This window comes from Phoca vitulina, unplaced genomic scaffold, assembly GCF_004348235.1.
Source record: "Phoca vitulina isolate PV1807 unplaced genomic scaffold, GSC_HSeal_1.0 scaffold2, whole genome shotgun sequence".
Lineage (NCBI taxonomy): Eukaryota > Metazoa > Chordata > Mammalia > Carnivora > Phocidae > Phoca > Phoca vitulina.
In genome coordinates this window covers 55,630,937-55,658,690 of record NW_022589705.1, presented here as the reverse complement: position 1 = coordinate 55,658,690, position 27,754 = coordinate 55,630,937, and the positions used below count along the sequence as shown (strand labels likewise).

At 44.6% G+C, this 27,754-nt stretch overlaps 1 protein-coding gene across 12 annotated transcripts in view; it reads right to left on the bottom strand.

Moving 5' to 3' along the window:
• DAB1 (DAB adaptor protein 1) overlaps positions 1 to 27,754 on the bottom strand; it is a 1,119,086-nt gene that overhangs the window by 367,436 nt on the left and 723,896 nt on the right. For 2 of the 12 annotated variants that reach the window (XM_032428022.1, XM_032428014.1), the window contains exon 1: positions 22,107 to 22,298. The exons of 8 other annotated variants lie outside the window; for them this stretch is intronic. Coding sequence is in view for 1 of the 4 variants with exons in the window: in XM_032428038.1 (XP_032283929.1) it covers positions 22,107 to 22,125 (19 nt within the window). In the remaining 3 variants the exon portion in view is untranslated. Of the gene's footprint in view, positions 1 to 20,936; positions 21,637 to 22,106; positions 22,300 to 27,754 lie in introns of those variants that run through there. 2 more of the 12 variants (XM_032428038.1, XM_032428030.1) reach the window with 2 other exon arrangements.

Here is a 27,754-nt window from a genome sequence, read left to right as displayed (position 1 = left end):
CATCCCAGCCACACAGAACCGAAAGGTAATGCAATGAAGAGTGACGGGTTTGTAGTTCACGGGTGCTTCTCTTTTGTGGAGGATGGGGGGAGGTTTGTGGATGGGGACTGCATCTCATTCTGCTTGGTTTCCTCAGTGCCATGCATAGCACCAAGCATACACCTGGTGCTTAATATTAATAAATATTGAATAAGAGAATAACATGATGAATGGATGGATGGCACAGTTTCCTGATCTCAAAATGAGATTGCTCTAATTAAATAAAATTTTAATAGTAACTCAGACCTGAGAGTCTAGGCTTATACCATTTTATAAAATAAATGAGGGCACTGACAGGCATATTTACTTGAATACTATGCATATGCTTGAGAAGGCAGGCCAGATCGGAGAATCCCAGGAACCTGTAGAGTACAGAGTACCCAAATGCTTCTCATCAGCTCACTGGTGTTGCAAGCACAGTGCTCACTGCCAGAATCCCATCTATATATCCTAGAACATCAAAGCTAACAAGCCCTCATTTTATGGATACGGACAGTGAGGCTGAGGGAAGTGACATGATTTGTCCAAGGTCACACAGCTAGTAAGTTGCACTGCTTGGACTGAATTTATTGCTGCTTACCCATGAAAACTGATCATTCACATTTAAGGCAGAAAACTTAAGGCATCAGCTTGAGCCAGAACAGACCTAATGGACTCAATGAACTCCAGGGTTTCCGCCTTGCAATGAAGACCCAGCGAGTATAAGACATGGGGAGCCAGAGCTGAACTGAAAAAGATCATTGCTCTATGATGGACAGTGCTAGATTATATTGCCTGTCCTACTTTCCCAGTGTTTGGGGTACTCACCGACTGAGGGGCTGCCTATGTCCAGCAGTCACTGAATTCAAATTATAGGTAGTTTCCAATGGATTAGGAGATAAGAGGGCCTTTGGAATTATCATTAAATGTCTTTCAAACTTCAAATGGAGCTAGCGTTTCACAGCTGCAAGGGCTCATCCCCGGGAGGGCTCACCTCCCAGTATCAACGGGTGGAGATCTGAAACACCATTACCGAGTGTCTGCAGGTCTGTGCAAGAAAGGAACGGGGCATCAGTACTGGAGGCTTTATTTTTCAGGTTAATTTTTAACACCTGAGGTGGAGAGAGTGAAAAACTAGTGGGCTTTCAATTTAGACACTCCGACCCACCCTTGCCACCTCTCCACCCCTGCACCTACAATGGTGGTGGGGCACACAGGAGGCACTATTTCAAGTGGCTAAAGGAACAAAGGCTATAAAAGGTCACCGGACCTGCCTATGAACACCACCCCCCCGCCCCCGGAAGTACCAAGCTAGAGGTTTTCTCCACAATGCAACAAACTTACACAAGACACTGTATGAAGCAAGATGATGTAGGGACTTCAAGCCAATATCTGTCTTTTTTTTTTTTTTTAAACAAGTCACCAAGAGTGTTTTCCCCATTGTCTCTGGTTAATAGTAACATCTTACGCTGGTCCACTTAGGAGACTTCCCAAGTGCGAGCCCTAAATTATCTCATGTAGCCTGGGCTGTTTATTTGAGACACTTCTCCTCACATGAATCCACCGCATTACCATTTAGTAATGCTGAGGAAAGAGAAGCAATCATAGCTTGGGCCCATCTAGGCACATTACACAATTCATACACAGTGCAATCGCGAAATGGGATTTATTCAGTCTCCAGCACTGACGTTGATGTGGCTCAAACCTAATTTTCTAGAGGACGGCACAATTCTCATTGATTTGGGGAGATGTATTCACATTGTCTGGCTTTGCAGACTAGCTCTTCCAGAGCCCATGCAGAAACAATCTCAAAACATTAAAACACCAGTGAGGACGGTACAAGCTCTCTTTTCTTTCTTAAAAGCACTGGAATGACCATACCACCAAAAAGGCCACATTCTGACATGATAGGAAATCACATAGCATGGCCCTACCATAAGGTGCTGAATAATCAGAAATGTATAAAAGGATTCCATTATAGGCCCCAAATAATTTACCTCTCCACTCAACTGCAAAAATTTGGCATTTCATATACATTAAAATGAAATCTCCCTGAGAAACCACTGAATTTACTTCACATGGTTTAAGGACCTATGGAATTTCACCATAACTATATAGGGGTCCCCTTTCAGATATATTTGTATCTGTGTTTATTTTTGTGTTTCCCTGCACAATCTCTAAAATGTAATGCAAAGTTTATCCATACAGTTGCCAAATACTAATCGAGTGCCTCATTGCAAAATACTTTTCCTATATGGAAAGATATGTGTGAAAAGGCACTTGCCCTCAAGGAGCTCACAGCCTGGGGGAGGGGGGAAGATAAGACACATAAAAATGCCCACTCTGATATACAGTATCATTGGTGAAAAGTATAGTAAGAACAGAGAAGGACAGAGCCTAGGATGAGGGAACCCAGGAAGACTTTTGAGAGAGAGCTGAGAGCATGTGTATAACAGCGTACTAGACACTAGTCATTAGGTATTACTATAGATGAACAAAAAGTATCAGTGTACATAAAGATCAGAGGGTTACTGTGGGCAGGGATCTTGGGGATCATTCATCCAGACCCTTCTTTCTCAGTCGAAAAAAGGTAGGTCCAGAGAAGTCAAGTAAGTAGCTCAAGGACACATAGGTCTTCTAACCTGATAAGAGACCCCATGTGTTCCAGGTCCTAGGACTCCCTGATACACAGCCTATCAGAGCTCCCTTTCTTTTACCTGCCTGCAGGTAACTCAATTCAGCACAGGTGACTCGGCAGAGGTAAGCACAGAATTTCACCAAGACTGTGCTTCATGTTTGGGGTTCTTTCTAAACACGGAGAGCTTGTCTGTCATTCCGTCTGAAATAAAACAGCACTGAAAAGTGAGCTGTGTTCATGACATTGCCTGCGTCATTATACTGTAATGACTGACTAGGTAAAAGCTGGTAATACATTAAGGTGACACTGTATCTGGATTGAGCTCCCCACCACCACTCCTGCCACAACGAAAATGAAGTAAAAATATATAGACAGATAAAGATAAGACCCCTAATTTCACGGTACAGTAGATGTTAGGACAAGAAATGAACTTATACCTAGGAGGTCAATCTCATCTTATAGTCGGGGAATATTAATTTGCTGATACGCTTTATGCTGGAGAGTTTAAAGGAAAATTGGCATAAATGGTACTACAAGATTTCAGCCTCTCTTACGAGGCTGAGCAAGAACAGTAAAAAGGAAACTGTTTGAGCCACCATATTTTATTACACAAAGGGCTGAATCAGAAAATTGAAACATTAATAAAATATTTTCTACATGGACTTTGCTGATGAAATAACTAGCTTCATGCTTTTATGAAGATCTAATATGTTACAGTCACGTTTAAGGGCAGTGAGTCCCTTTTTGTAATTACTAATAGGGATGGTTTAATTACACCCGTAAGTCCCAAGATATTGCTGCAATACACCAGCTGGAGACTGAAGTACCCACTCTCCACCAGATTCCTAGATTATCTGAAGTCTGACATGTAAATCCCATCAGCTTTGATTCAGATACTTGCAGGAAGGGGCTTAGGCAATATATCTTTTGCCTTATTCATAATAAAAAATAATCACAATAGACGCATCGATTTACTTAACTTACCTCATTCACTCTCTAGGGCCTAGTTACCATACTTCCCAGAGAGGAGAAATTAGCTTGTGAACATACTGTTACAAACAGAGCGAGGCCGGCACAAGCCAAACACCCCAATGCTTTCATCATTGGAAGACTGGGCCCTCCTTGGGGTAAGGGAATGGTCCCATTAAATGACAAAAGCCTGCCAAGTCAATGGGTAGCAATTCACAGGACAAAAAAATCCACCCCCTTCCCCCACAAACTGGCTTTCCTAAGAAGAGAACCAGGGGAACCAAGGATTCTTCAAAGATACGGTGCAGCACACATCCACAATGCAGCGTGTGCCTGCCTAACACGGTTCCCAACTCAGCGGTAGTCCACGTAGTTTACTGGGGAGCTCACCTCAGCTCTGTACACACCTAGGCCCAGAGCTGACCAATGGGCATGAATTCTGCTTCCCCAGCTGTGCCCACAGGGACTGACTCAGGAATGAGAACTAGTTCACCAAGAGCCAGTTCTAAGCCATTCTGTGGATCTGTGGGGGGGGAAAGTCCTCTCTACTTCTGCTAGGGGCTGGGCCAGTAGGATGGAAGCCTAGATTACTGGCGGCCGTCTTTGTCACTATTTTGGGAGAACCCACTAACAAAGCCAAGGGCATGGAGAACACAAAGCGGACGTTAGAGCCCTCAGCTCTAACCATGCCGGCAGCCAGACTGCACCTAGATCTTGATACGCAAACCAAGGAATTCCCCTTTAGACTGAAGTCATACTAAGCTATGCTCTTGTCACTGACAACCTGAACAGTCCTCACATCAGCAAAATTTAAAATTCAGCTTCTGAGTTACCACGGTAGCTGGCACGTGATGTATCCTCTACCAGCCCTTGGTCAAAATAAAAAGAATGTACACGTAGAAAGGGAAAATCCAGTATTTAAGTATCTGTACCAGATAATTAAAAGAAAAGGCCAAAAGATAAAGCTAGATGTTTCATAGATAGGTCTGTCTAAAAAACAAACCCGAGCCTAGGTCCACTCTACTCTTTGAACGAGAACAGCATAAGCCCATGCTGCGCAATATGGCAGCCACGAGCTCACGGGGTGATTCAAACTAAAACTAAATAATGTTAAAAATTCAAAAAAAATCAGTTTCTCGGTCACACTAGCTGCATTTCAAATGCTCAGCAGCCATGCATGGCTAGTGGCTACTATATCGGACAGTGCAGATATAAAACATTCCCATCCATCACCGCCAAGAGTCCCGATGGAGCATGCTGGCAGGAATCCTGCCCATTTCAGATGTGAGACGCAATCACTATACTAACCAGAAAATCAAGCTGCCACAAAAGATTGATGAACAGAGATATTCATCAAATAATTATTTATAATAAAAAAGGATGAACAACAACTTAAACATGCAAGGGAAAAGTTAAATGAAGATTCAGGTCTGTAAAGAAATCTAACTGTTAAAAAAGGATATGTAGAGAGTGTTTCTTAAAGAGATGGGAACAAGATGAGTTGTTCTTTTTTTTTTTTTTAACAAAAAATAGTGCATTGACCACATGAATTCCACAAAGCTAAATGTTTGTAGCAAAAAGAAGACATAAGCATATAGCTCATTTTTTAATGCATTCTGTGCACCAACTAATGAGCTACATGCTTCATATGCATTATCTGGTTTAATCATGAAAATATCAGATAAAAGAGATAATATCCATATTTCTATTTCACAGGTGAGAAAAATAAGACTTATCAAGAATAAATAAAAGAAGAAGCCTGGATAGAAACCCATATTTATCTGACCTCAATCTCTAGCCTGTTTATCTCTGTAACTCAAAACATTAACAGAGACTGCTTCTGGGTAGAAATATTATAAGTGACTTTTTTTCTTTCATATTTCTTGTGTGTTTTCCAAATTCAATAAACAAGGGATTATTTCTTAAGGAAAAAAAGAAAACATTCTGAAAGAAAAATACATTAAACCCGACTACAGCCACTACATGGTTAAAAGGAGGCTGCTGTATGCAATGGATCCGTGCTGAAAACGGGTTAATTATGAACACCAGGAGCTTTCATATTCTGCTGAAGCTTCTGTTCAAATCTAATTTCTCAAAGTATATTGCTAGACGCTAATGAAAACCCAAAGAGACACACGCATTCAGGAGATGGATAGCCAATGAATTTTCTGTTGTTTTTATAGTGAACAACTTTTTTATATCCTAACATTTTTATGCCAGCTATGAAAAAGATAAATAAATATTTATGACATTCACTCAATTCCACAGTAACTACTAAGTTGCTCATGTTCTCACTCTGGTTTGAAACGTGCATATTTTAGAGGCTGGGAGTCAAGGCTCAACCCTAAACGAGAACGCCACAGAACGCTGTCATTTACAGACCCTAAACCCGCTCATTTGACTCACTGCGGGGACTTGCCTTGGTGGCAGGACATAACAGGCTTAACCAAGGCAGCTGCGGAGTCAGACACACACAAACCTCAGTGCTGCCCAGCAAACAGCGAGGAACACACTGAGATTACCACGGGCACTGGTTTTACCCTGTATCAGAAGCATTTGATCAGGAACAACAGAAAAGGTGACTGAGGAAACAAAATGAGGACTGATCTCCCCCATCCAACTGTCTTGCAGAAACTTGCCCTTACCAAAAATGGCCCAATTTACCCCTTGGTATATTTACTGAACTTCCATTTGAGAGAGATTTATGTAGTCATAACATAATAATGATCAAGAATAGGCCAGAATCCACCAATGGGTGGTTTCTGAGTCAAAATCAGCCCACGGGCCAGTTATCTTTAGCCTACAAATGTTGTTTTTTTCCTGTTGTTGTTTAATTAATTTAGTGCCACATTTTTAAACTGATGAATTTCACATTTAAAAAACAGATTTCTTGGGCTGCCCGGGTGGCTCAGTCAGTTAAGCGTCTGCCTTCGGCTCAGGTCATGATCCCAGGGTCCTGGGATCGAGTTCTGCATCGGACTCCTTGCTCAGCAGGGAGTCTGCTTCTCCCTCTGCCTGCCGCTCGCCCTGCTCATGTGCTCCCTCACTCTCTCTCTCTGGCAAATAAATAAATAAATATTTTTTTAAAAAAATACCAGATTTCTAGCTTTTCTTGAAAAAGCTGAAGACCTGGCTGCTTTGGTCCAGCACTCTCTTATTGCAACCCTTGGCTGGAGCTGAACAGTGGCTTACCCAGTGCCCCCCAACGCCTCTCCTGGACTGTTCCACTCAGCAATGTCAACTACGCGGCCTTTGTAGGCACCTGAGCTTTCAGGTCTGGTCACAGGAGGCCCCTGAGAGACCATTAAAATCCACCATACCTGCCACATACACATCCTCATTTCACCTAAGTAAATATAACCACATTTCTCCTTAGACAGCTTGTTCACCCTGGGTAAGAGGAGAAGGGTGAGACCTGCCCAGAAGGGCACACAAAGGAAAGGCTGTTTCACCACCATCTCAAGGCTCACATGGCAACAAGGTGCTCCATGAGCTGGAGCACCTGCTTACCTTCATGGCCTCCCTTTCCCTGGCTCTGACCACCCTGCTGTTTATGATTCGTTCATACCAACTCACTCATGGCTCCGCAAACATGGAGGTGCCCATGTCTACCTTTACCGTGGTCCCCTGACCTAGAACATGCCTCCTCCGTGCATTTGTCGATTTGAGTCTTCCCGGGTAGACTACACCTGCTGTCACATTCACCCAGCACAGTACCTGGGACATATTTACTGTAAGAAAGATCCGTCAGCAAACTCCAGCTCACCGTCAAACTGCTTAGCTTAGATGCTGGCAAAATTCATCCTTCAGCTAATCCTACTTTTTTGTTGTTGTATTTAGCCACCGTGGCGTCATCTGTGCATTTGGGCTTCACAGACCAATCCCCAATCTTGAGAAAAAAGCCTATGTCTTTTACAGCCATATCCATGGAGCCCATCACTGTGTGAATACCCTGCAGGGGCTCAATAAATACTGAGTAAATGAGTGAAGGGACAGAGCACAAAGTACTTCCCCATAAACCATTACTCCTTGTAATGGACACAGAGGTAACGACCCTCCTCCTCCTCACCATCGCCCTCCTCACTACTATCATCCTTGCCACCAGCACACCGTCTCCAGAGAGCAGAGACCCAGTGCCCACAGCTTTAGGCAAGGGCGACGGGGTCCAAATGCACACCTCTGTGTCTAACATAGCTGCAGTGTCGCCAAAGGGGTGGGAGGGACCCGCATCCCAAGGACCGGGATTATGCGACGTGCTGCCGCCTACTTCTTCACACCTTCCCAATTTAAAAAACAAAATGAAACAACTGCTGGTTTAGATCATATCCAAGGCATAGTTGCCATCGTATCAGCAACCTGTAATACACCTGGAAGAGAGCTGGCTGAATAATGGAGGCATAATTCAATTCTGGTACTGACATGCCTGACGTCTTTACCTACAAGACATATCTCGTATCTTCTTCCTCTGGAGTTTTCTATAAGTTATGGATTAATAAACTTTCCCTAAGAATGCAGCCTTATTAATCTTGCAAAATACTCAGAAAAAGAAAATATTTTATTATGCCCATGGAAAGTGAATTATGATAAACAAAGTCCCATGTGTGCTGACAAGAAATAAAGTTGCTTTCTGCAGCAAATTGTATTTGTGATCCTGGTTATTTCCTCTCCAGTCAGATTTGGAGTAAACAAAATAACAACCTGTGCGGATCCCGATCTGTGAAGACAATAGGGGCCACCAAGGTCACAGACAACCGTGACCCAATTTCTGAGGGGAGAAAGAGAAAATTTGCACGGGGTGGCATTTCGTCAAGCCCCTCCTCTGAAAGCTGGAAAAAAAAAAAAAGGCAGAGGCACAGAGAGAGGAGGTCTGCCATCATTCAACTACTAAACTCTCTTCATGATATTGAAGAATGCCCTTTCAAAGGGAATAGCTGTGTGACTTGGTGCAATCGACCTTCCTGGTCTGAAGGAGGAGGGGTGAGGAAGAAAGGACTGTCAATGCGCACCAGGCACTGTTCTAATTGTGTTGCCTCTCTCCCTGTGTGTCTAATTGTGGCAGAACAATTAGAACAAAAGTGTGAATAAGAATTCATTTTCCAATGGAGGCTCCAAGAGTTCAGGGTCTTGCCCATGGCCACAGACCTAGTTATTACTCAAACCTTGGTTTGACCATCTGTAAAATGGGGATGGTGACACCCACCCTGTCTGTCTGATAAGATCAAGAGATACCTGAATGGTTGTTGCATGAGAGAGTGTGTTTGTGTTATGTGTGTACATGAAATGCTACAAAAATGTAAGATGACCACAGCTGGAGTGCAGATTTACCTGTATATTCATTCACCTGCTGGCTTCCTTCATTCCATCTAAGTGTTGAGTACTTAAATGTGTGAGGCAGCCAAAGCTTCAGACCTAAAGCAGCATGCACTGCAAAGGGAACATAAGTGGTAGCAGCTCCACGATGAAGCCCTTGGTGACCCTGAGACATGTGAGCCAGCTCTCCAACCTCAACAAAGTCTCCACATCTAGGGACCACGTGGGCTGTTGGGCCAGGCTACCAAGGAACCCCGCTCTAGCATTTGGTGATCCCAGAACGGCTATGCTGTTTGCTGTCTATGACTGGGCCACGCTTCCACTCCTTCTCCCTCTGTCACATTGAAATACAGAGTCACAATCCAAAATTCCTGGGACCTATGTGTTCAGAATGCAGATTTTATTGTGCAGTTTAGAAAGGCAGCATGTCCCATGTCATACACTTACCTTTTAGGTATTTGGACTATCCCTAGCTGGGTCTGGAGTGAACCCCACCCCCGTAATCAAATTCATTAATACCTCTCAAGCCATATGTATGACTGTTCACACTCAGAGAGATCAATAGAGATTATAAGTAGTCTCGTCTTGTGTCCGTTCAGATCAGATCAGGTCTTGCCACTCAATGAATTATAAAAATACTTGGACTTTTCAGAGTCTTCTAAATTTGGGAACCGCGGAAAAGGGACTGTACGGTCCTACTGTTAACTGTTCTACTCACCAGGGCACTGGACACAGACGTAGCTCCCCCTGGCAAGATGGAGATTCAATGCCAGGGGTCCCTCTCACCATTAGGCAAGGGAGGTGGCATGGGACAGCGTGGGAGGGCAGCTAAGAGGAGGAGCAGGGCTTCACTTCACGTTCTCGAGCTCTGCAATGTCAGTAAAGACTTATGTAAGAGACTAGGTTTCCTGGCATCGGAACTAGTCCTTTGCCTGCTTCTCTGTGATCCACTCCCTGCCCCTTCCCCTGTCCGCTGGGTGTGGCAGGAAGCTGAGCCCAAGTCCCATTCCCAGGCTCCTTGGCCAACTGACTTCTGGTTAGGGTCACTCAGTGGGGAAGCCCGGCAGGAGAGGCGGAGGAGAAACCAGGGTATCTGTCTCCCTCTCTCCGTCTCTTTCTGCTCTAAGGCAGCATCCCAGGCAGTGGCCCAGTGTCCTCAATGGATCCCGCCCAGCACTTGTGGGACCTGCTCCCACCGTGCAGCCTCTGCTATGTTTACAGCGGCCCCAGTTCCTGGGCTCCGGGACCAGTGCCCCTTCCCTTTGTGCCTGTAGCTCGAGAAGGAGCTTCCTGCTGCCACTCCGTCCCACTCTCAGCTCTTCAGACACATGTGTGATTGTGGGAAATCTTTCCTGTGAAGTCTCCTCCTATATTAAATTCTTCCTATTAAGCTACCTGGTATGTGTCTCCTGACAAAACGCTCACCAACACAGTGTCTACTGTTAACACATTGTTACGACCCCGCAGTGTGGCTGGTACAGTTTTGGGGTGTGTTCAGGGACAGCGCCCAGAGACACTCTTCCCCCCTGACACCCAATGGTTGGCAGAGTTTCCATCTTTAAGCTGTAATTTTAAACCAGCTGCAGACAACCCACGAAGAGAACAATCACCCAGGTAAAATACCTATGTTACCAGGGGATTGGGCAAGGAACTAACAAAGTCTACCTCCGGACTGCTCCCCCAAATACTCCCTCCTCCACAGAAACAATGCATGAGAGAGGGAATAAAGCACATCGCAGCAACTGTGCAAAATCACGCTACAGACCTTTAAGTTGAGAGCCCTTTTGTTGTTGTTGATTTCATGCAATTCCTTTGAGTTGATGAAACTGGAAGGACAACAACAACAAAAAAAAAAGGAAGGAAAAGAAGAGAGGGAGAGAACAGGGCAGGAAAGGCACAGTTTGGGAATAAAAGGAGCTAAGGACATGTCCCAAAAGGAAGCATTTAAAATTATAACAGAAAGCCATTATTTTGTTTTCAAAGATTCAAAATAGCTCACTAAAGGAACAGAACACTTTTCCCTCTACTGCAAAGGAACTGCGGTAGGCATTATAAACTAGAAGGAGCAAGAATCTAAAGGTGGACTTCCTTGAAAAGCTAAGCCTATAAGGCATGAAAGACAAGTCGACAATGCCCTTGAGAAACTCTCAATCTTGAGAGGAATCGAGAGAAACAGACATGGAGCCGAACAACTAAGACATAATGAAGTATGGTGTTTAAGAGAGTCTGAGGCTCCAGAAGCCTGAGAAAGATACACATGCCTGGGAAAGGCAAGCAGAGGGAGGCATCAAACTTGTCTAAGCCTATGCTGTATGATCCATATTTTTCTTTTTTATAAAGGGCCATGTCAGTCCATTCTCCCAACCCCCTTCCTCCCAGCCCCTTCTCCTCCCAGCCATGTTGATTTATGGCTACTGGAATCAAGACTTCTCTCTCCACTGATACATTTGGAGCAGTCAAATGTATACAGAATGATATCTGACCTCACTCATATGAACCCATGGATAGCAAAGAGAAAATATAGAGTGTTATCAGGGTAACCAAGTGATCAGCTTCTCCTTCCCTTAATTTTGCTTTAATATGACATCCTCTTTTTCATCAACCTAAAGTAGTATGACACATATTATCTTCACCCCAGAAAATACAATGAAACATGATGACAGGATGTGAGAAAAAGGGGAAAGAGGTACAACAATCAGCAAGGGGAGAAGAAAAATTTGAAATTTTATCCACACCAGTATCCTAGGGGTGACTTCTGGAGAGAAATGAGTATCTCCTCTAGGTCCTCAAATATAAATACTATTTGAATGGGAAAAAATGATTGGGAGTGGGCTTATGAAAGAATTAATAACATAAGGAATTCCAGAGAAAGAGAGACACAGACAAACAGCAACAGAGAGAGGCGGGGAGAGAGAAGGATAGCAATCAGCAAGTAATCATCATCCCATGGGCCATAGGTAGACATCTGTCCTGCTGTCCCCATTTCTGCAGGTATGTTACAATGTCTATGCATAATGGTGATTCCTCAAATAAAAAATGCTTCAGTATTTCACTACATGATCAACATAATATACTTGAGGATGGTAAGTCAAGGTGGTGAGGTGGGAAGAATACCGATACGGGTGCAAGGAGTCCTGGATCTCTATTCCAGCTCAGCTTGATGTCTTGACGTATCTTTTCCTTTCCCTACACCTGTGGCTGCTGGAGGTAGCAGCAACATTCACTGGCCTGAGATGTGCCTGGAAAGTTGAACCACACCATAGCTACTGGCCAAAATTTGGCCCTCAGGCAACCAGATGACTATGGCTGGCCTGAAATGCCAGACCAGTGTATCAGGAGCCAGACTCTGGCCCCCAGCCCCCGGATCATTTACTCATGCTAGACAGAGTGTCTAACCAGTGAAGGTCTTTGCTATCCCTGCACACTCCAGGGGAAAACCAGAGACATCTTTCAAAGACCCCTGCCGCTTGAACAAGGTGACTGTTATGGGGTTTGATCAAGTCCTCGGAGCCCCATTCCTCACTTCTGCGTTCCCAATGGGCCAATGGGACAAAGGACATCCCCTGCTCTGTCCATCTGTGAAGGAGGGTGGAGGCTGTTCTGGGCATCAAATGAGAGCATATAAGACATCTAGTAACTTTTTTTTTCTTTTTTTTTTTAGAGAAAGAGAAAGGTTGGGAGGGGGAGGGGAAGGAGAGAGGGAGAGAGAATCTTAAGCAGGCTCCATGCCCAGCACCAAGCCCGATGAGGGACTTGATCTCACAACCCTCAGATCATGACCTGAGCTGAAATCAAGAGTCAGATGCTTAACCAACTGAGCTTCCCAGGCGCCCAAGGCACCTAGGACTTTGTAAGCAGTCTGTGAGCACCACTTTTTCTCCTCCCCTCCTAATGCCCCACCATCCAGAGCAAGAAATATAGGTGGGATATGATGAAAACTAATACATAATTAGAAAATACAATCTTTAGAGATAGTATTTACAACAGCAACTACTAAAATATAAAGCACCCAGAAATAAATCTAATAAGAGTACATACCTTTATGAAGAAAATTACAATCTGTATTGAAAGACATTAAGAACACAAAAATGGAGAGAGGTAGCATGTTTATGGCTGGGAGGACTTAGTGTCATAATGATATCATCTCCCCGAATTAGTCTATAAATTCAATGTAACTCCACTCAAATCTCAAGAGTATTTTTGTGTAACTTTAAAAGTATAGAATGAACATGGAAGACAAAAAGCCAAAAAAAAGCACCACGACATTTCTGGAGAAGGACATTGTGGAGATTTGTCCTGCCAAATACCAAGGCTTATTATAAAGCTATAATAATAAAGAAATGTGGTCTGGACAAAGAGTGGACAAAATATGTACCTTGAAACTGACCCTTAGTGCCTGCATGACTCTTTTATATACGGAAGAAAATTAGGAATAAAATAAATTGCTACCTCACACCATACACACAGACACACACACACACACAAACACACACACACACACACACACACACTCCACATGGATTATAGAACTTAAATGTGAAAGGCAAAATAATAAAACTTTTAGAAGATAATAAAGGAGAGTATCTTTAGGACATTAGGGTAAAAAAAAAAGACTTTCTTAAACAAGACATAAAGCGTACTAACCATAAAAGAAAAGATTGATAAATTCAACTACATTAAAATTACTAAGTTAGATAGCAGAAGGCTGGCAAGATTCCAACATGTATGTGGCCTATAAATCTATTCAGCTTCCCAAAGGAATATATTACAGTAACCTTTTTGCATTCACTATGTTCTAACAATACACACCATAGCTCAGATTCAGCATATGGTTGGCCCATCTTTGACTTCATCCACAATTGGATTACTGGCACTTCTGGTTTAATTTTCATGTCTGAATGGTTGTGTTTTATATTTAGAACTTTTGTGAGCATGCATATAATACTGCTTAGAATGTGTCCTCCAATTCAAGACAAGCACCGCCATGTGCCATCATCCTAGTGCACGGGCATCTGTAGGCAATCATGAGGGGATGGCAGTCTATGGCATCTCGTCCTGACCCTCTGTGCACTGTCTGCATTGTTGATGGTCATTCAAACCCAAAGCTGATTCTCATTCTGCTATCTCCTGGAATTTTATTATTACTCCTAAAACTCCTTGGAGAAATCAGTACTGGCGAAATCAAGGAAAGAAAATCGTGGGGGTGGATTATCAGCCGTGATCAACATCCAGCCCCATGGGAAAAACTAATCTACTATCTCCCATATAACCATGATTTAGTACAAAAAAATGTCTCCCCCACTGAGACTACAGGTCTTCCACTTTGTTTGTCCTTTGTTCCACTGTTTGTCCTTTCATTCTTTCTACCACGCATCCCTCAGCAATATTCCAATGTTCACTACATGTTGACATGTAAACAGCAGTAATTCATGAATACAGGCTAGTATAACATAAAAGGAAAATGTCTCCCAAATGACATATGTTTCAGATGGAGCTTTTTCAAGATGTCCCTCACATATATCAAGAGAGATGCTTGTGTTGGCATGACTATGCCTAATGTCACACCCTGTTACTTAATAGTAAGTTATTTCTTGGGGCCCTAAGGATAAACCTGCAAAGTATTTAGTGTCTGGGAACTGAGTAATTAATTATATTGTCATTTACAAATACCCTTTTTTGACTGAAAGCACTTGGAGTTATTTTTCCTGTAATGGAGGAGGATAGCTGCTTTACTGAATCACCTATTGTAATAGGGCAGATTTGGGTAAGTAGTTATCGTTAATGATTCCAAACGATGTCAAGAAAACATGAAAAGGACTTGTAGTCAATATTTGTTAGCTATTCACTTAAGATCCAGATTATAAAAAAAACAAAACAAAAAAGCAACAAAAAATGTTTTCAAGATCTCTGATCACAAAGAATTTCAATATTGTCAATGAAAAACAATTACTTTACCTCAATCTTTGTAACTACATGAACCTAAAGTACCACATGAGAGTGCACACATTTAATTCAATTCAATTCAGCAAAAATTTATTAAGCACCTACTACATTCTAGACACTGTTAAAAGGAGAAGCTACATTTCCTTCTTCTGAAGAGCTTATAAATGTCCTTTATTCCAGGAAAATTCCCAGGTGGAACAACTATTTCTTTATTATCTCTGTAGTGACTAGCTAGAAACTGAATGAGAATTCAACGGCATTCTGTTTCTTCCAAAAAGAATATTCAAAAGAATTATATGGAATGATAAACACCAAATTTAGGACAGTGGTAGTTACCTCTGGCAGGAGGGAAGGGAAATATGATCAGGGAAAAGGAGGCTTCAACTGTATTTACATGGCTTTATTTCTTAAGCTGAGTGTACTTAGCTTTTTTCATACTTTTTTTATTGTACTACTTTTACTGTATTTTTATACTTTTCTGTATGTCTTACATTTACCATACTACATTTCAAGTCACACATATTACTTTTATGATAAAATTAACTCCACTTCATAAAAACCCTAAATGATTACCTACAAACATGTTCCCCACTCTATCTCATAAGACACTAAAAAGGGATCCTTGAAATCAGGGGGCTTATGGCAAGTAAGTTTAAAAGATCTTAATGATTTCAATGAGTTTTCTTTTTCTTTTTTTTTTTTTACCTGTAGGAAACCTCTGAAGCTTTAACATGTCAGTAAATTCCATGTCTTAGTAAGTTACGTAATTCAATGCTTTCCAAATTTGGGGGGCATAGAACTTTTCTCCGTCTGAATGTTCTTTTGAAATACTCATAACCATCTTGGGGAACCCGGGTGTTCCTTAGGACACAATCTGGAAAATGCTCTACAAAATAATCCATTTCAGTCACATATTGTACATAACAGCCACACCCAACTATGCCTGTCTCCAAACCAATGATGAACCTTCATGCCCACCTATCTTTGCCCACACAGTTCTCCCAGTCTGGATGCCTTCAAGCTCTGAGAAATTCTGGCTCAACCTTCAGCTTCCAGCTGAAATGCAATCTCTTCTTTGAAGCCTTCCCCTCTCTTTCCTTTCTTCAGATGTAATAAATTACTCTCCTGGAAGCTTCTAGGGCTGGACAGATATTTTCTGTACCGTATCTCACCCTGTGGCAGTAATTTATGCATGAGGTAGAGTGCCTAGATGGCAGAGACTGCACCCTTGCATCATGGTACCATTCACAATGCTGGGCACAGAGCCAGAGCCACAGCCAGACACAAAGTAGGTGTTCAGGCAATTATGTGTTAAACGGGCATAGAAGCGATGTCTACGTGCATGACCGGAGTTAGCTTCCTCAATTTCCCAGAAGAGCTCAAGACATATTCGTAACTCTTCAGTCTTTACTAGCAAATGTGACACTAACAAGAGTAAATACAAACTGATCCAAAGACTGAAAGAGAGACAAACTCTGAGACAAAAACAAGAAGAGACAAAAGAGGGGGAACGAAAGACTAACTGATGGACCAACAGATCACAAGTGTCCAGTCAAGAAACAGACCAACAGAGAGAGTCAGAAATTGAATCTCAGAGCCAATATACCAGGTTGAAAATTTTGCAAGACTCACTGCAGGTGGTCAACATGGACTGGGGTTCACCCTGAAGTGTCACACCTGCCTGGGACTGCCCTGCTCTCATTTTTATCCCCTAAGCTAAACAACCCATCTTGACCATCACAAAACTTGTATCATTTTGGCTATGAGTTGTTCTATTCAGCAGAATTTTGTTTCTGTTTTCTTTTCTCTTTATGAGAATCCCCCACTGGCATTGTAGATTGGTTATATGTCGGGTTCAAATAAAAATAACAATAATAAAAGCAAGCTGGCAATTTCTCTCCAATAGAATATACTGCATATTTCATGAAATAGAAGCCAGAGGAGTTTTATGATTCCTGAACCAAAACCTTCCCATATCTGAGAACTAAGTAGAAGAAAAATACAAAGAGCATCTCACAGAAGAAGAAACCCAATCATTTGCTCTCCAACCTAAGGCAAGTGTTCAAGTCATTAACTGACATATTGTGTGTGTGTGTGTGTGTGTTTAACATGGGTTCATATCCTGCTATGCATTTCACAGACTGAGTTCAGTGCTAGTTTTCATGGACATAAGTGTACTTTCCAGAAGAGGGGTTTTCTTTTCCTATTGGACACTTTTTTCAGTACAGAACATCTGCCTGGCTCCTGCTCATAGTCTGGCAATACCTCTCCTGGCCTCAAGGTTTATTTGTACTTCAGGCTACTTCTCTATCCTGGTATAGGAGACAATCTGGTCCAGAGGAAAGAGCAGTGGACAAGGAGCCCAAGAATTCTGGGTTCCAATGGTGTCTCTCAGCTGTAAAGTTATACGTTTCCTCCAACCTGATTTGTTTTCCAATCTGTAAATGGGGAGAGTTGACTGTTCTACTACTAGAATCCAATCAATTAAATAGTCACTTTATTTTCCTCAAAACAGTTACTGAAAAGGGCAATTCCATGGAGATTTTAGCATTATGTGTACTTCCCCATTTCCTTCACAAAGAAGGTAAATGTTCAAGGAAATATTTCCAATAAGCTAAACAAGCAAACAAACAAAAACACCAAAACCTTTCTCTGAAATCCTGAACTATATCTCTTTCTCCCTATCTCCCGGTTAGGAAAAAAATAAAAACAAAAACAGATACTGTTAAGATACTTAGGCCTCAGGATATCAATGACAGAGACCTTTTCATTATCAAAGGGAAGAATGTGGCTTTCATTTGAAGGATACCATTCATAGCTAAGTGACATTACATACTCACTACTGTTCTAAGCACTTGGTGTTAATTCCTATAATCGTCACCACAATCTTAGGTGGTGGGTACTGTTGTTATACTATAAAGGACATTAAAGCATGGAGAAGTTAGGTCGGTCAAGTCCACGCAGCTGACATGGCTGGAGGAACTGGGGTCTGAACTCAGGCAGTCTAGCACCCAAGTCCAGACTTCTAACGACCTGTTATGCCACCTTTTAATTTTAAGAGTCTCTGCTTATCACAGTTGGTAACAGACAACAGCAGTAATGCAATTTCTGTATACCTACTTAATACTTTAACAGCACAGATGTGAACATACTGACCAATACCTATCGTAAAGTCCCCAGTGTTCAAAATGTCTACCATCAGCCCAATGCCCTGTTGATAACAGAACAACACTCATTTTGTGTTTTAGCATCTGACTTTGGGAAAAATCTACAACTTGCTCCTGCAGGAAGTCTATTCCATTATTCCCTGTTAAGCTTTACAACCACCGTGAGAGATAGCTGGGATCACCCCTCCACACAGAGGCAGCAGTGGTTAGGACAGAGACCTTGGAACCAGAAAGCTTGGATTTAAATCCTAGTTCTAGGGGTGCCTGGGTGGCTCAGTTGGTTAAGCGTCAACTCTTGATTTCGGCTCAGGTCAGGATCTCAGGATTGTGAGACTGAGCCCCACCTGGGGCTCCATGCTGAGAGTGGAGCCTGCTTAAGATTCTCTCCTTCTCCCTCTCCCTCTGCCCCTCCCTGCTCATGCGCACTCTCTTTAAAAAATAAGTAAATAAATAAATAAATAAATAAACCCAGTTCTATACCTTATTGGCTTTGTGACCTTGGACCAGTTACCAACTCTCTGTGGGCCCCAGTTTCCTTATCAATCAAATGGGAAAGAGAATACAACTATCCACTTCCTATGGTTATTTAAAGATTAAATACATGCAAAGTGCTTAAAATGGTTCCTGACTCTTAGTAAGTGCTCCAAAAAGGTAAACTATTCCTCTTTTATTAATAAAAGAGGTGATTTACTGAACATCACAAAGTCAGAAAGTACCTGGATTTGATCCTGGCCTTCCAATTCCAAATACCCTCTCTCTTTAGCAGGACTCCCCGCTATGACCAAAAGTTACCATTCCCTTGAAATCCAATTATATGTCAAAGCGCCCAATGATACCGTTTTCCCTATCAAATTGCTCAAAGGACATACAATGTAGATAATACCATCCTTGTTTTGCAAATAATGAAACAGAGGTTCTGAGAGATCAGGTGATTTATCCTCAATTACTTAACTCACCCAGTGCACACTCTTTGTCACAGTGAGCCCTAAATAATATTGGAAGTTCCTGACAACAGCCTTCGATGTATGCAATTTTTTAAAGTGCCATCTAAAAGGCATAAACTGTGATTTTCTTGCTTTGTTAGCTTTATTAGTTTGAGAGAGGGATTAAATTCCTGCAAAAACCAAAATGTTTGACTTGAGTGAATTATCAAAATGAAATGCTGCTTCAATTAGATTCTTCATCTGCCTGCAGGGTGGCTCCAGGCATCCGAAATCCACCAAATGCAATTTTTAGGAAGGGTCCTATCAGGTACCAAGCCAAACTCCCACCTCTTTAAAGGAAATGACTTTGGAGGGCAGAGGGGAGTGAAGAAGTAGATTCCTCTCTGGTCTGGGGAAGAGAACAAGAACAATAAGTGATCACATCTCTTCCCCGCAGCCTCCCACAATGGTGTGTCTTGCAAATGAAACATACTGCGAAACAGCTTGTGAGATGAGCTTCATCAACAATAAGTAATTTTTATTCAGATTTTATTGTTGAATACAATGAACATGATTAAATGTTTCAGATATGCCTATTCAAACCTTAAGCAAACCACCAAGAAAAAAAAAAAACTAGTAAAAATCATCCTCTAAATCTGCTTTAGGAAGAGATTTAATTGCCAACTTGATGCTTAGAACTGAATTCCCACTTGATAGCCGCACTGCTCCCAAGAAGACAGTTAGCAACACGTTTGCACTTCCCACCTCGGCCTCTGCTCTCATCCCTGCCGATCCCCTCAGCGTCGCCAAATAGTTACAATGTCAGTCTTTCAAATCACTGCATTTTGAACTAACTAAACCTTTATGAGGGCCTCTGTGTATGGAGAACAATAGCACTTCAAAAGCTATGTCTGCGAGTTCTTCAATACTCCATTTGAATGCTGGGGTTTCAATCAAGGACATCAGCAGACAATTTCTGATTGCTTAGAAGTTGACTTTTATACAGCTTTGATTAGGTTGCCCTTCTCAATAGGAAATCAAGAAAATCTTTGATCCCTTTCAGATTCCAGAATTGTCACCAAGCCCTGTCAGGACAGGAAGTGAGAGAGATGGGGGAAAGGGGTTGTTGGGGAGTGTTCCTACTCCAGCCCAGCTCTCCTCCCCTTCTCCCCCCACCCTCCCGCACATCTATCTTCTTGCCTGTGCAATTCAGGGTTCCATCCAGAAACACTCATCGTTGAGATAATAAAAACAATGCGTGCTAATTCAGGGGGTGGAGATGGTTTATAATTTTATGGATTTCCTGAAGACCTATAATTGGCACATAAATGTACAAACGTGAACCGGATAATTAGGGGGTTCTGAACGTAAGCCACCTTTAATTTATGTGATTACTTGAAAACATGTTAAGTGTTATGAAGTGTCAGCGGAACCCCCACAAGGCCTTTAAAACCATCAACATTGTGAAAGTGCGTGGAACCGGCCCGCAGGAGGGGAGCAGGAGAGCTGCAGACGCGATAGCAGCGGTAACTCGCTGGAGCGGCGTAGTAGCATCCATCTCGGAAGACTAGCCCGCCCGCTCGCCCGACCGCCCAGCTCCGGGGCAGCAAAAGGCGCACCCGCTTCTGCAAGCTTTCCGCTCGCGGCTCTTTCTAACGGATCTAAGCCCGGGCTTGCGCCGGCCTCCAAACGCACCCGCAGGCACCGACCCACGCGGGCACGCAACCATGCTCGCCGACACGCGCGCGAGCGCACGGATGCCCACGCCGGGGCGCTCTCCGCTCCGCCCGCCGCCGCCGCGCCTCGGGCTAGAGCCAGCGCTCGTTAGCCGAGCGCCCCCGGCCTCCCCACCCCCATCCCATTCCTTCAGACTCTCCCAGCCCAGGCGGAAGTGCCCAGGCAGACCCCCAACAATGAGAACTTGTGTGATGCAGTTGGGGGTGGCGGGTAGTTTAGAGTGAAACATACACAATCTGGCGGGTCCGGGAGCAAGCAACGCAGGAGCCAAGTGGCATCAGCCTCTCCAAGCAGCTTTCCCTCGTGCCGACTCGCTCTTCCCCCACCCCCGTCCGGTCACCCTCACCACCAAGGGAAAAAAAAAAAAGGCGCTTTAAAAAAGTGCAGAGAAAAGACGCGCCCTCCCACCAGGGGTCACAATAATACTCCGCGGGACGGAACCAGCCGGGGAAGGAGAGTCCCGGCTGCAGCAACCCCCTCCGTTTTGAATTTACTTTGTACACTCATCCCACGGCCCCTTTCCGACTCGCGACACAATCTGCCCCTATCTCTGACTCCCTGCGTCCAGGTTCTCTCTGCCTCCGGTTAGGGCTTCTCTAAGAGCCGAACCACAGGCATTTTAAAGTTTCCCCAGTAGGAAAAACAGAAACAAAAACAAAACAAAAACCCTGAGCTCTGCTTCCCAGGCACAGCCTCGAGTGTGGAGCAGAAACCAAGAGGGGCGAGCCAGGAAGGAGAGCTAGCGGGGCGGCGGGGAGCTTGGGGAATGGGACAGAGCGGGGAGCGGCAGAGAACTGAGTCGTCGGAGGACTCGGGAAAGGCTGGGGTCCGGGGAAATGCGGGGTCCAGCTCTGAGGGTGTCTGCGAAAAGGCAGGGGTGAGTGGAAGAGACCCGCTTGTTCGACAGTTCGGGGCAGAGCCGTAGCTCCACCGATGAGTAGGGAGGAGGGTCCGGCCGGGGGACGCGGCTAGTGAGGCAGAGAGATGGGCTCGGGAGCAACCGGGAGGTTGTGGAGTGGAAGGGAGGGCTCAGCGGTGGATAGAGCCGGAATCGCGGCAGGGGGGAAGGAGCAGGGGTTCTCGGAGAGAGACGAGTGTTTGGAGTGAGGACGTCTGGAGAGAGGACGCGCGTGGTCAGAAGTAAGGGGACTGGGGGTGGTGAGGGAGAGCCAGGAGGAAGGAAGAGAGGTCGCCCCCTTACCCCCAGCAAGAGGAGGGAGCGGGCGGAAAACTGCAGTCGCCATCCCCGCAACACCCCAGCCAAACTCCCACGACGGGCGCCCCAGGAGCCCTCCTCCGCGCCCGGGGCCCCAGCGGAGCCATCCGGCGCCCGGTCCCTCCCGCCCCCGGCACCCGCCCGCGCTGAACTCGGGGGCTGCGCTTGCGGCCGCAGCACCTCACCTCCGCTCGCCGAGAGCATCCTCCTCCGCTGCCGCAGCCGCGCAGGAAGCGGCTCCCCATGCCCGGCGGGCGGCGGCACTCAGGCGCGCTCTCCAGCCGGGGGAAGCCCCGGCGAGCGCCGCGCTGGGTCCATCCTCTCCGGGAGCCACGGGCCCGCGTCAACGCTGGGGGAGGAGACCGCCCCGCGCGCAGCCCCGCCTCCTCCCGCGGCCCCCGTCCCGTCCGCCCCCGCGCCCGCCCGGCGCCCAGCGGCGTAGCTCACCTGCCGGCTCCCCGCCCGCCGCCTCCCGGCCGCCCGCCCGCGGCGCTCCCCTCGCGCCGGCTTCGCCGCTCCGGCTCCCGCTCCCGCCTCCGCCCCCGCCCGGGCGCTCTCCGCGCCGCCTGAGCGCGCTCCGAGAGCTAAGCCGAGTCGCAGCGGCGACGGGGAGGAGGCAGAGGGAGCGAACGAGCGAGCGGGGGCGCCGCGGTTCGCGGTCGCGCCTCTGGAGCCGCTGCGCTCACTCCGCATCTCGGCGCGGACCGAGGCGAACGGAGCCGAGGGCGTGGGGTCCCCGCCCCAGCCGCGTCGCGGGGAGCGGGTGAGGGAGAGACGGGGCCAAAGCTCCCAGCCTCGGCTTTCCCAAAGTAGCCAGTGTTTTTCGCCACCATCACCACGAGCAGCAGCGCCCTCCCGACCTCCCTCATTTTCTCCTAGGGTCTACTCTTTTATCCGAGCCTCCAAACTTAACGCACTCCCAAGTACAGAGTGCCAGCGGGGGAAAGCCAGAGGCGGGTGCGGCGACGGCCGGTGGCCCCCTCGCCCCTTCGCGGGAGGGGACGCTAGCTCTCAGCGGCCAACCCTGGTTCCGCAGCCCCGCGTCTCCACTGAGGCTCCCCAGGAAAAACTGGGCAAGGGGAAGGGAGAAGGCTTGCATCGGTCTCGTTGCCGTCAGTCCTAGGAAGGGACTCACGCCCCAGAGGGTATGCGGGCCCGTCCGCTCTCCCCACTCGCGTTCTTAGAATGCTCGGGAGAAGACAATCTGCGGATTCGATTCGAACTTGCGACCTGCACGGGGGAAGGCCCCCGCCAGGACACAGTCAGTTGCTCCCTCCTTCTGGCCCCAGTTTACAAAGAGCTGCCAAGTCGCAGAAAATACCGTGTTGGTCTGAAATTCTTCTACCCTGAGATTGGGTTCAACTCCAGTAAATGTCTGTTGTGGTATAACCTGTTTCCAGACGCCAGAATGCCAGGTGTGGGAGAGAAAAAGTCAGATCAAGTGCTGCGCATGGGAGCAGGGCCGGAAAAGGGAAGGAAGAGGCAGGTAAGAGTTCCTCAAAAAGTTGAGTTTTATTCTTTTTCGGGGCCACACTCCTGTCCTCCAGCTGTGTAATAATAAAACTAATGTAGCAGATTTGGGTGTTGTTGTTTTTTTTTCTCATAGCTTCTGTCACCCATGAAAATTTAATGAAGCATTTAGGGTTATTACCCCCAGAGTCAATGGGCTAAAAATATTTAGCCTAATGCACTCCTTGTGGAGCCAATACGTCCATAGCTGGTACATACAAAGTCATCGAGAGACCCTCCCTTTCTGCACAAAATTCACGACCCATTAAACTTATTCCGTAATAACAGCTTCTGTACAAATGGAAGCCCGAGCAAAGGGAGGCTGTCATGCTCCTCCTGAAAAGGTAGCAATTTACATAGAGACAAAAAAATTGGTGAGGTCATTGGCAGGATGCAATCTTGCCAGAACAGTTGATCAGAGGAAACTCCCAGCAAGGTGGGAGGGAGGTGCCACCCTTGGTACTACGGTTTCTATCCACTTCTGGATGTGACCAGCACATCTAAAGGCGAGGACCAGGGAAAGGCTCAAGTCTCTCCAACTTTTCCAAAGTTGGGAAGAGTTGCCACCAAACGCTTACGATTCATTTAGTAGGAAGTTCAGGCTCACCAGGCAACTCTATTAAGATTAATAAAACACTTCAGTATCCTCATCTATAAAGACAGACCCCAGGGGTCTGAACTGCAGAGAGAGAAAACAGGAGACATGGACAAGTCAGAGAAGACCTGGTTGAAATAGAGGAAGGGAGTATATAAAACAGGCACTACAGATATCTGGGACAAATGTCAGACCTTAAGTAATGGAACACAGGTCTAACTTTTCACTGACTCTACCAAAAACCACTGAAGTTCCTCAATGCTTTGAGGACACCCACGGGACATCAAAACCACTTACTTGCATTTTAAGACCCTGCATGTAACATTTACTGCCTCCCTCTGTCCTCCACCTCCTTCTGTTTTCCAGTGGGGTTAGGATTACGGACTTTGAAGGGAATGCAGGACACTGAGTTGGCCAAGTAATAGAAATGGAAGAGGTTCGTGTAAAACTCTCTCTCTATTCAATGTTGAACAAGGTCAACCACAGAAACTGGGCAAATTCCCATGACATCTAACAGGGGCAACAAGCTGCAGCTGTTCCCAAGTCCAGGCTGGAAGAAAATGTGATATATAGATGGTAAGTGCACACAAGCTGCTCACCAAGGACTTGGTGAAGACACTAATAGTCTTCTGGGTTAACCCAAACCAAGTCTTAAAGCACTATTTTAAGTTACTATGCTAAACACATCAAGAAAGAACACACCTATAAGGGTATTGTTTCCTCTTCTTCTCTTTTAATAACAATGTCTTTTCTACTAAGTGTGGCATAAAGAAAAAAATCAATAAACAATCCTTTACCATCTACTCTGAGAAACAGCAAAGTAATAAGAAGAACAGCAAAGATGTATGCATTGCTTATTATGTTCCAGGCACTGTTCTGGGTGCTTTCCATACATTAACTCATTTAATCTTCATGACAACCCAGGGAGAGAAATATCCCTTTTAATGTGTACTGGATAGACTGCCAACTTTGGAATCTGATGGGCCTGAATCATCTTTGACAAGTTACTCACCTTTCTGCACTTCAACATTCTCCATTCTACTATGGTGTTACCTGCTTCATGAGACACCTGCTTCATGAGATCGCTGCAGGTATTAAGAGAAATAATGTAGTGGACATGGCTAGCACCAAAGAAATCACCTAGTAAACATTGGTTCTCCTTCTAGAGTAGCGCCAAAATAGTTCATTTTAGATCAACAAGCATTTATGGCATTCCTTTTATATATCGGGCTCTGTGCTAGGCAATGGAAATGACGATAAATCAGAAACAGACCCTGCTTTTTAGGAGCTGTGAGTCAACTGAATAAAAAAGCAAGGGCATGGGCAGGTGGATGGGCACAAATGGGTTTTATAGAACTTCACATAATTCATCCCGATGCACCTGATTCTCAAGCTACACAGACAGGCAGCCTGTATGAGTACTGTTTGAAACTGACCCATGAGTAAAAGTAAAATCAAATGTCAGAAATCATAAATTCAATTAGCAGTAATTACTCCTCCAATGAAAGGAATGGAAAGTAACTCATTTTGTATATTATATATTATTTAAAACTCAGTTTATTCCTATAATTTTTTCCAATAAATAAATAGATTTGTGCCATAAGCTCTGGGGGTTTCAAACACAAACTACATAGCCACTGTTTATCAAATAGTTTCTAGTGCTTGAATATGCCAGGAATATGCTAATATTTCTATACACATAAAGCTCTCAAATTAGTAAAATTTTGAATAATGTTCCGTAGGAACATTTCCACCAAGTTTACTAGAGACATCACGTGTTCAAAGTATAGTAGCATATAGAATGCACAAAATTTCAAAGGTTAATACCTAAAATATAAGCCTCGCACAGGCCCTTTCACTCAAGTTCATGTTAACACTCAGATTCTATTCCTTTACTCAAAAAGTGTTTGCTGATTGTTTACTCCATACCAGGGACAATGTTCAGCATTGGCAAAGAAAGAAAACAAAAAGCAAAACAAAACAAAAACAAAAATAAAACTTGTTCTCAAGCAACTCATAGACATATGAAGGCCATACGTCGTTATGCTGCATTCCAATACATGCTTTGGTAAAATTAAGTACAGCATGCTAGGGGAACATCAGATAGGGGCATTTAACACAGGGTAGGATGTTAGGAAGATTTCATGAAGGAAGTGATATCATCTCAAAAGATAACCGAATAACCAGATGAAGCAGGGGAAGGTATTTCATTCAGGCCAAGAAAAGAAAATGTGCAAATTCTTTAAGGGGGGGCGGGAGGGGTGGATATAGTTTATTATATATAGGGAAGTGACATAAACAAATTTTAAAGGGTCTTGTTTGCCATATTCAGGACTTTGGAATTTACTGTGAAAGGGGTCAGATTTTTTAAAAAGCAGGAAAAATATTTTGCAAACCATACATTAGCCACCCATTCCAGATACGTTTCTTACGTGCCCTGGACTCAAGTAAGATGCCCAATTGCTATTTCTCTTCTGAGGTTAAAAAAGAAAAGAAATTTCTATAAGGCTTCATCAAAACAGAAGTTCCCTTCTTTTATGATGCTGGCCTTTCTTGATCCCAGGGTAAGGTTGTGTGGCAGTATTATTACTAAACTTGACTCTGGTCTACAGTTGCTATAAATAGGCCTCCTTTTATTTTTCCAAGGAGGGGGTGGAGGAGACTAGCAACACTGCAATTGTTGTATTTATGCTACCAATCTGCTCTTTTTAGCTAAATGCACAGTAGAAACAAAGCGGAGAGCTAAAACGATCATCAAAAGGCTCTTAAGTTTTAACACAAACCCCAGTTTTTTTTCACTCACAAAATGGAGCTTAACATGATGTTAGTACTTGAAAATAGGAGGAGACTAGAAGCTATCAGAAAGACCAAGTTTCCCGTGTCTAAGGAGTATGAGAACAGGGAAGAATCAGAATGCCATAGGATATAGTGCTATGTATTTTGTGGCTACTATGTTCAAGTTATGAGAGATACTTCCTTTTTTGCCTCTCTGTACCCATTCCTCCTTCATTGGTAAACACCACTCAGATTTTGTTGGGGAACCATTTCCCCCACCCAGTGGTTTGGTTTCCATTTAGTTTTGGTAGAGCTGACCCGACCCCCAGCTCCAGGGATAGACAGGTGCAACACAGCTGTTGGCCACAATTCAGGGATGGTCCAATCGACCTCTATACTTTTGCTAGAGCAACTAGGGAAAATGCTTTCTCCTTACCATTGGCCCGGAAACTGGAAAGATGGAAAGCCTGTAACTGAAACAACCCATTCCATAAGAAAAGCCTTCAGAGATCAGGGAAATGAGATACCACCTCAAACCAGTCAGAATGGCTAAAATGAACAACTCAGGGAAAAAACAGGTGTTGGTGAGGATGCGGAGAAAGGGGAACCCTGTTACACTGTTGGTGGGAATGCAAACTGGTGCAGCCACTCTGTAAACAGTATGGAGGTTCCTCAAAAAGTTAAAAATAGAGCTACTCTACAACCCAGCAATTGCACTACTAGGTATTTATCCAAAGGATACAAACATAGTGATTTGAAGGGGCACATGCCCCCAATGTTTATAGCAGCAATGTCTGTAAGGGCCAAAATATGCAAAGAGCTCAGATGTCCATCGACAGATGAATAGGTAAAGAAGATGTAGTGTAGGGGCGCCTGGGTGGCTCAGTCGTTAAGCGTCTGCCTTCAGCTCAGGTCATGATCCCAGGGTCCTAGGATCGAGCCCCGCATCGGGCT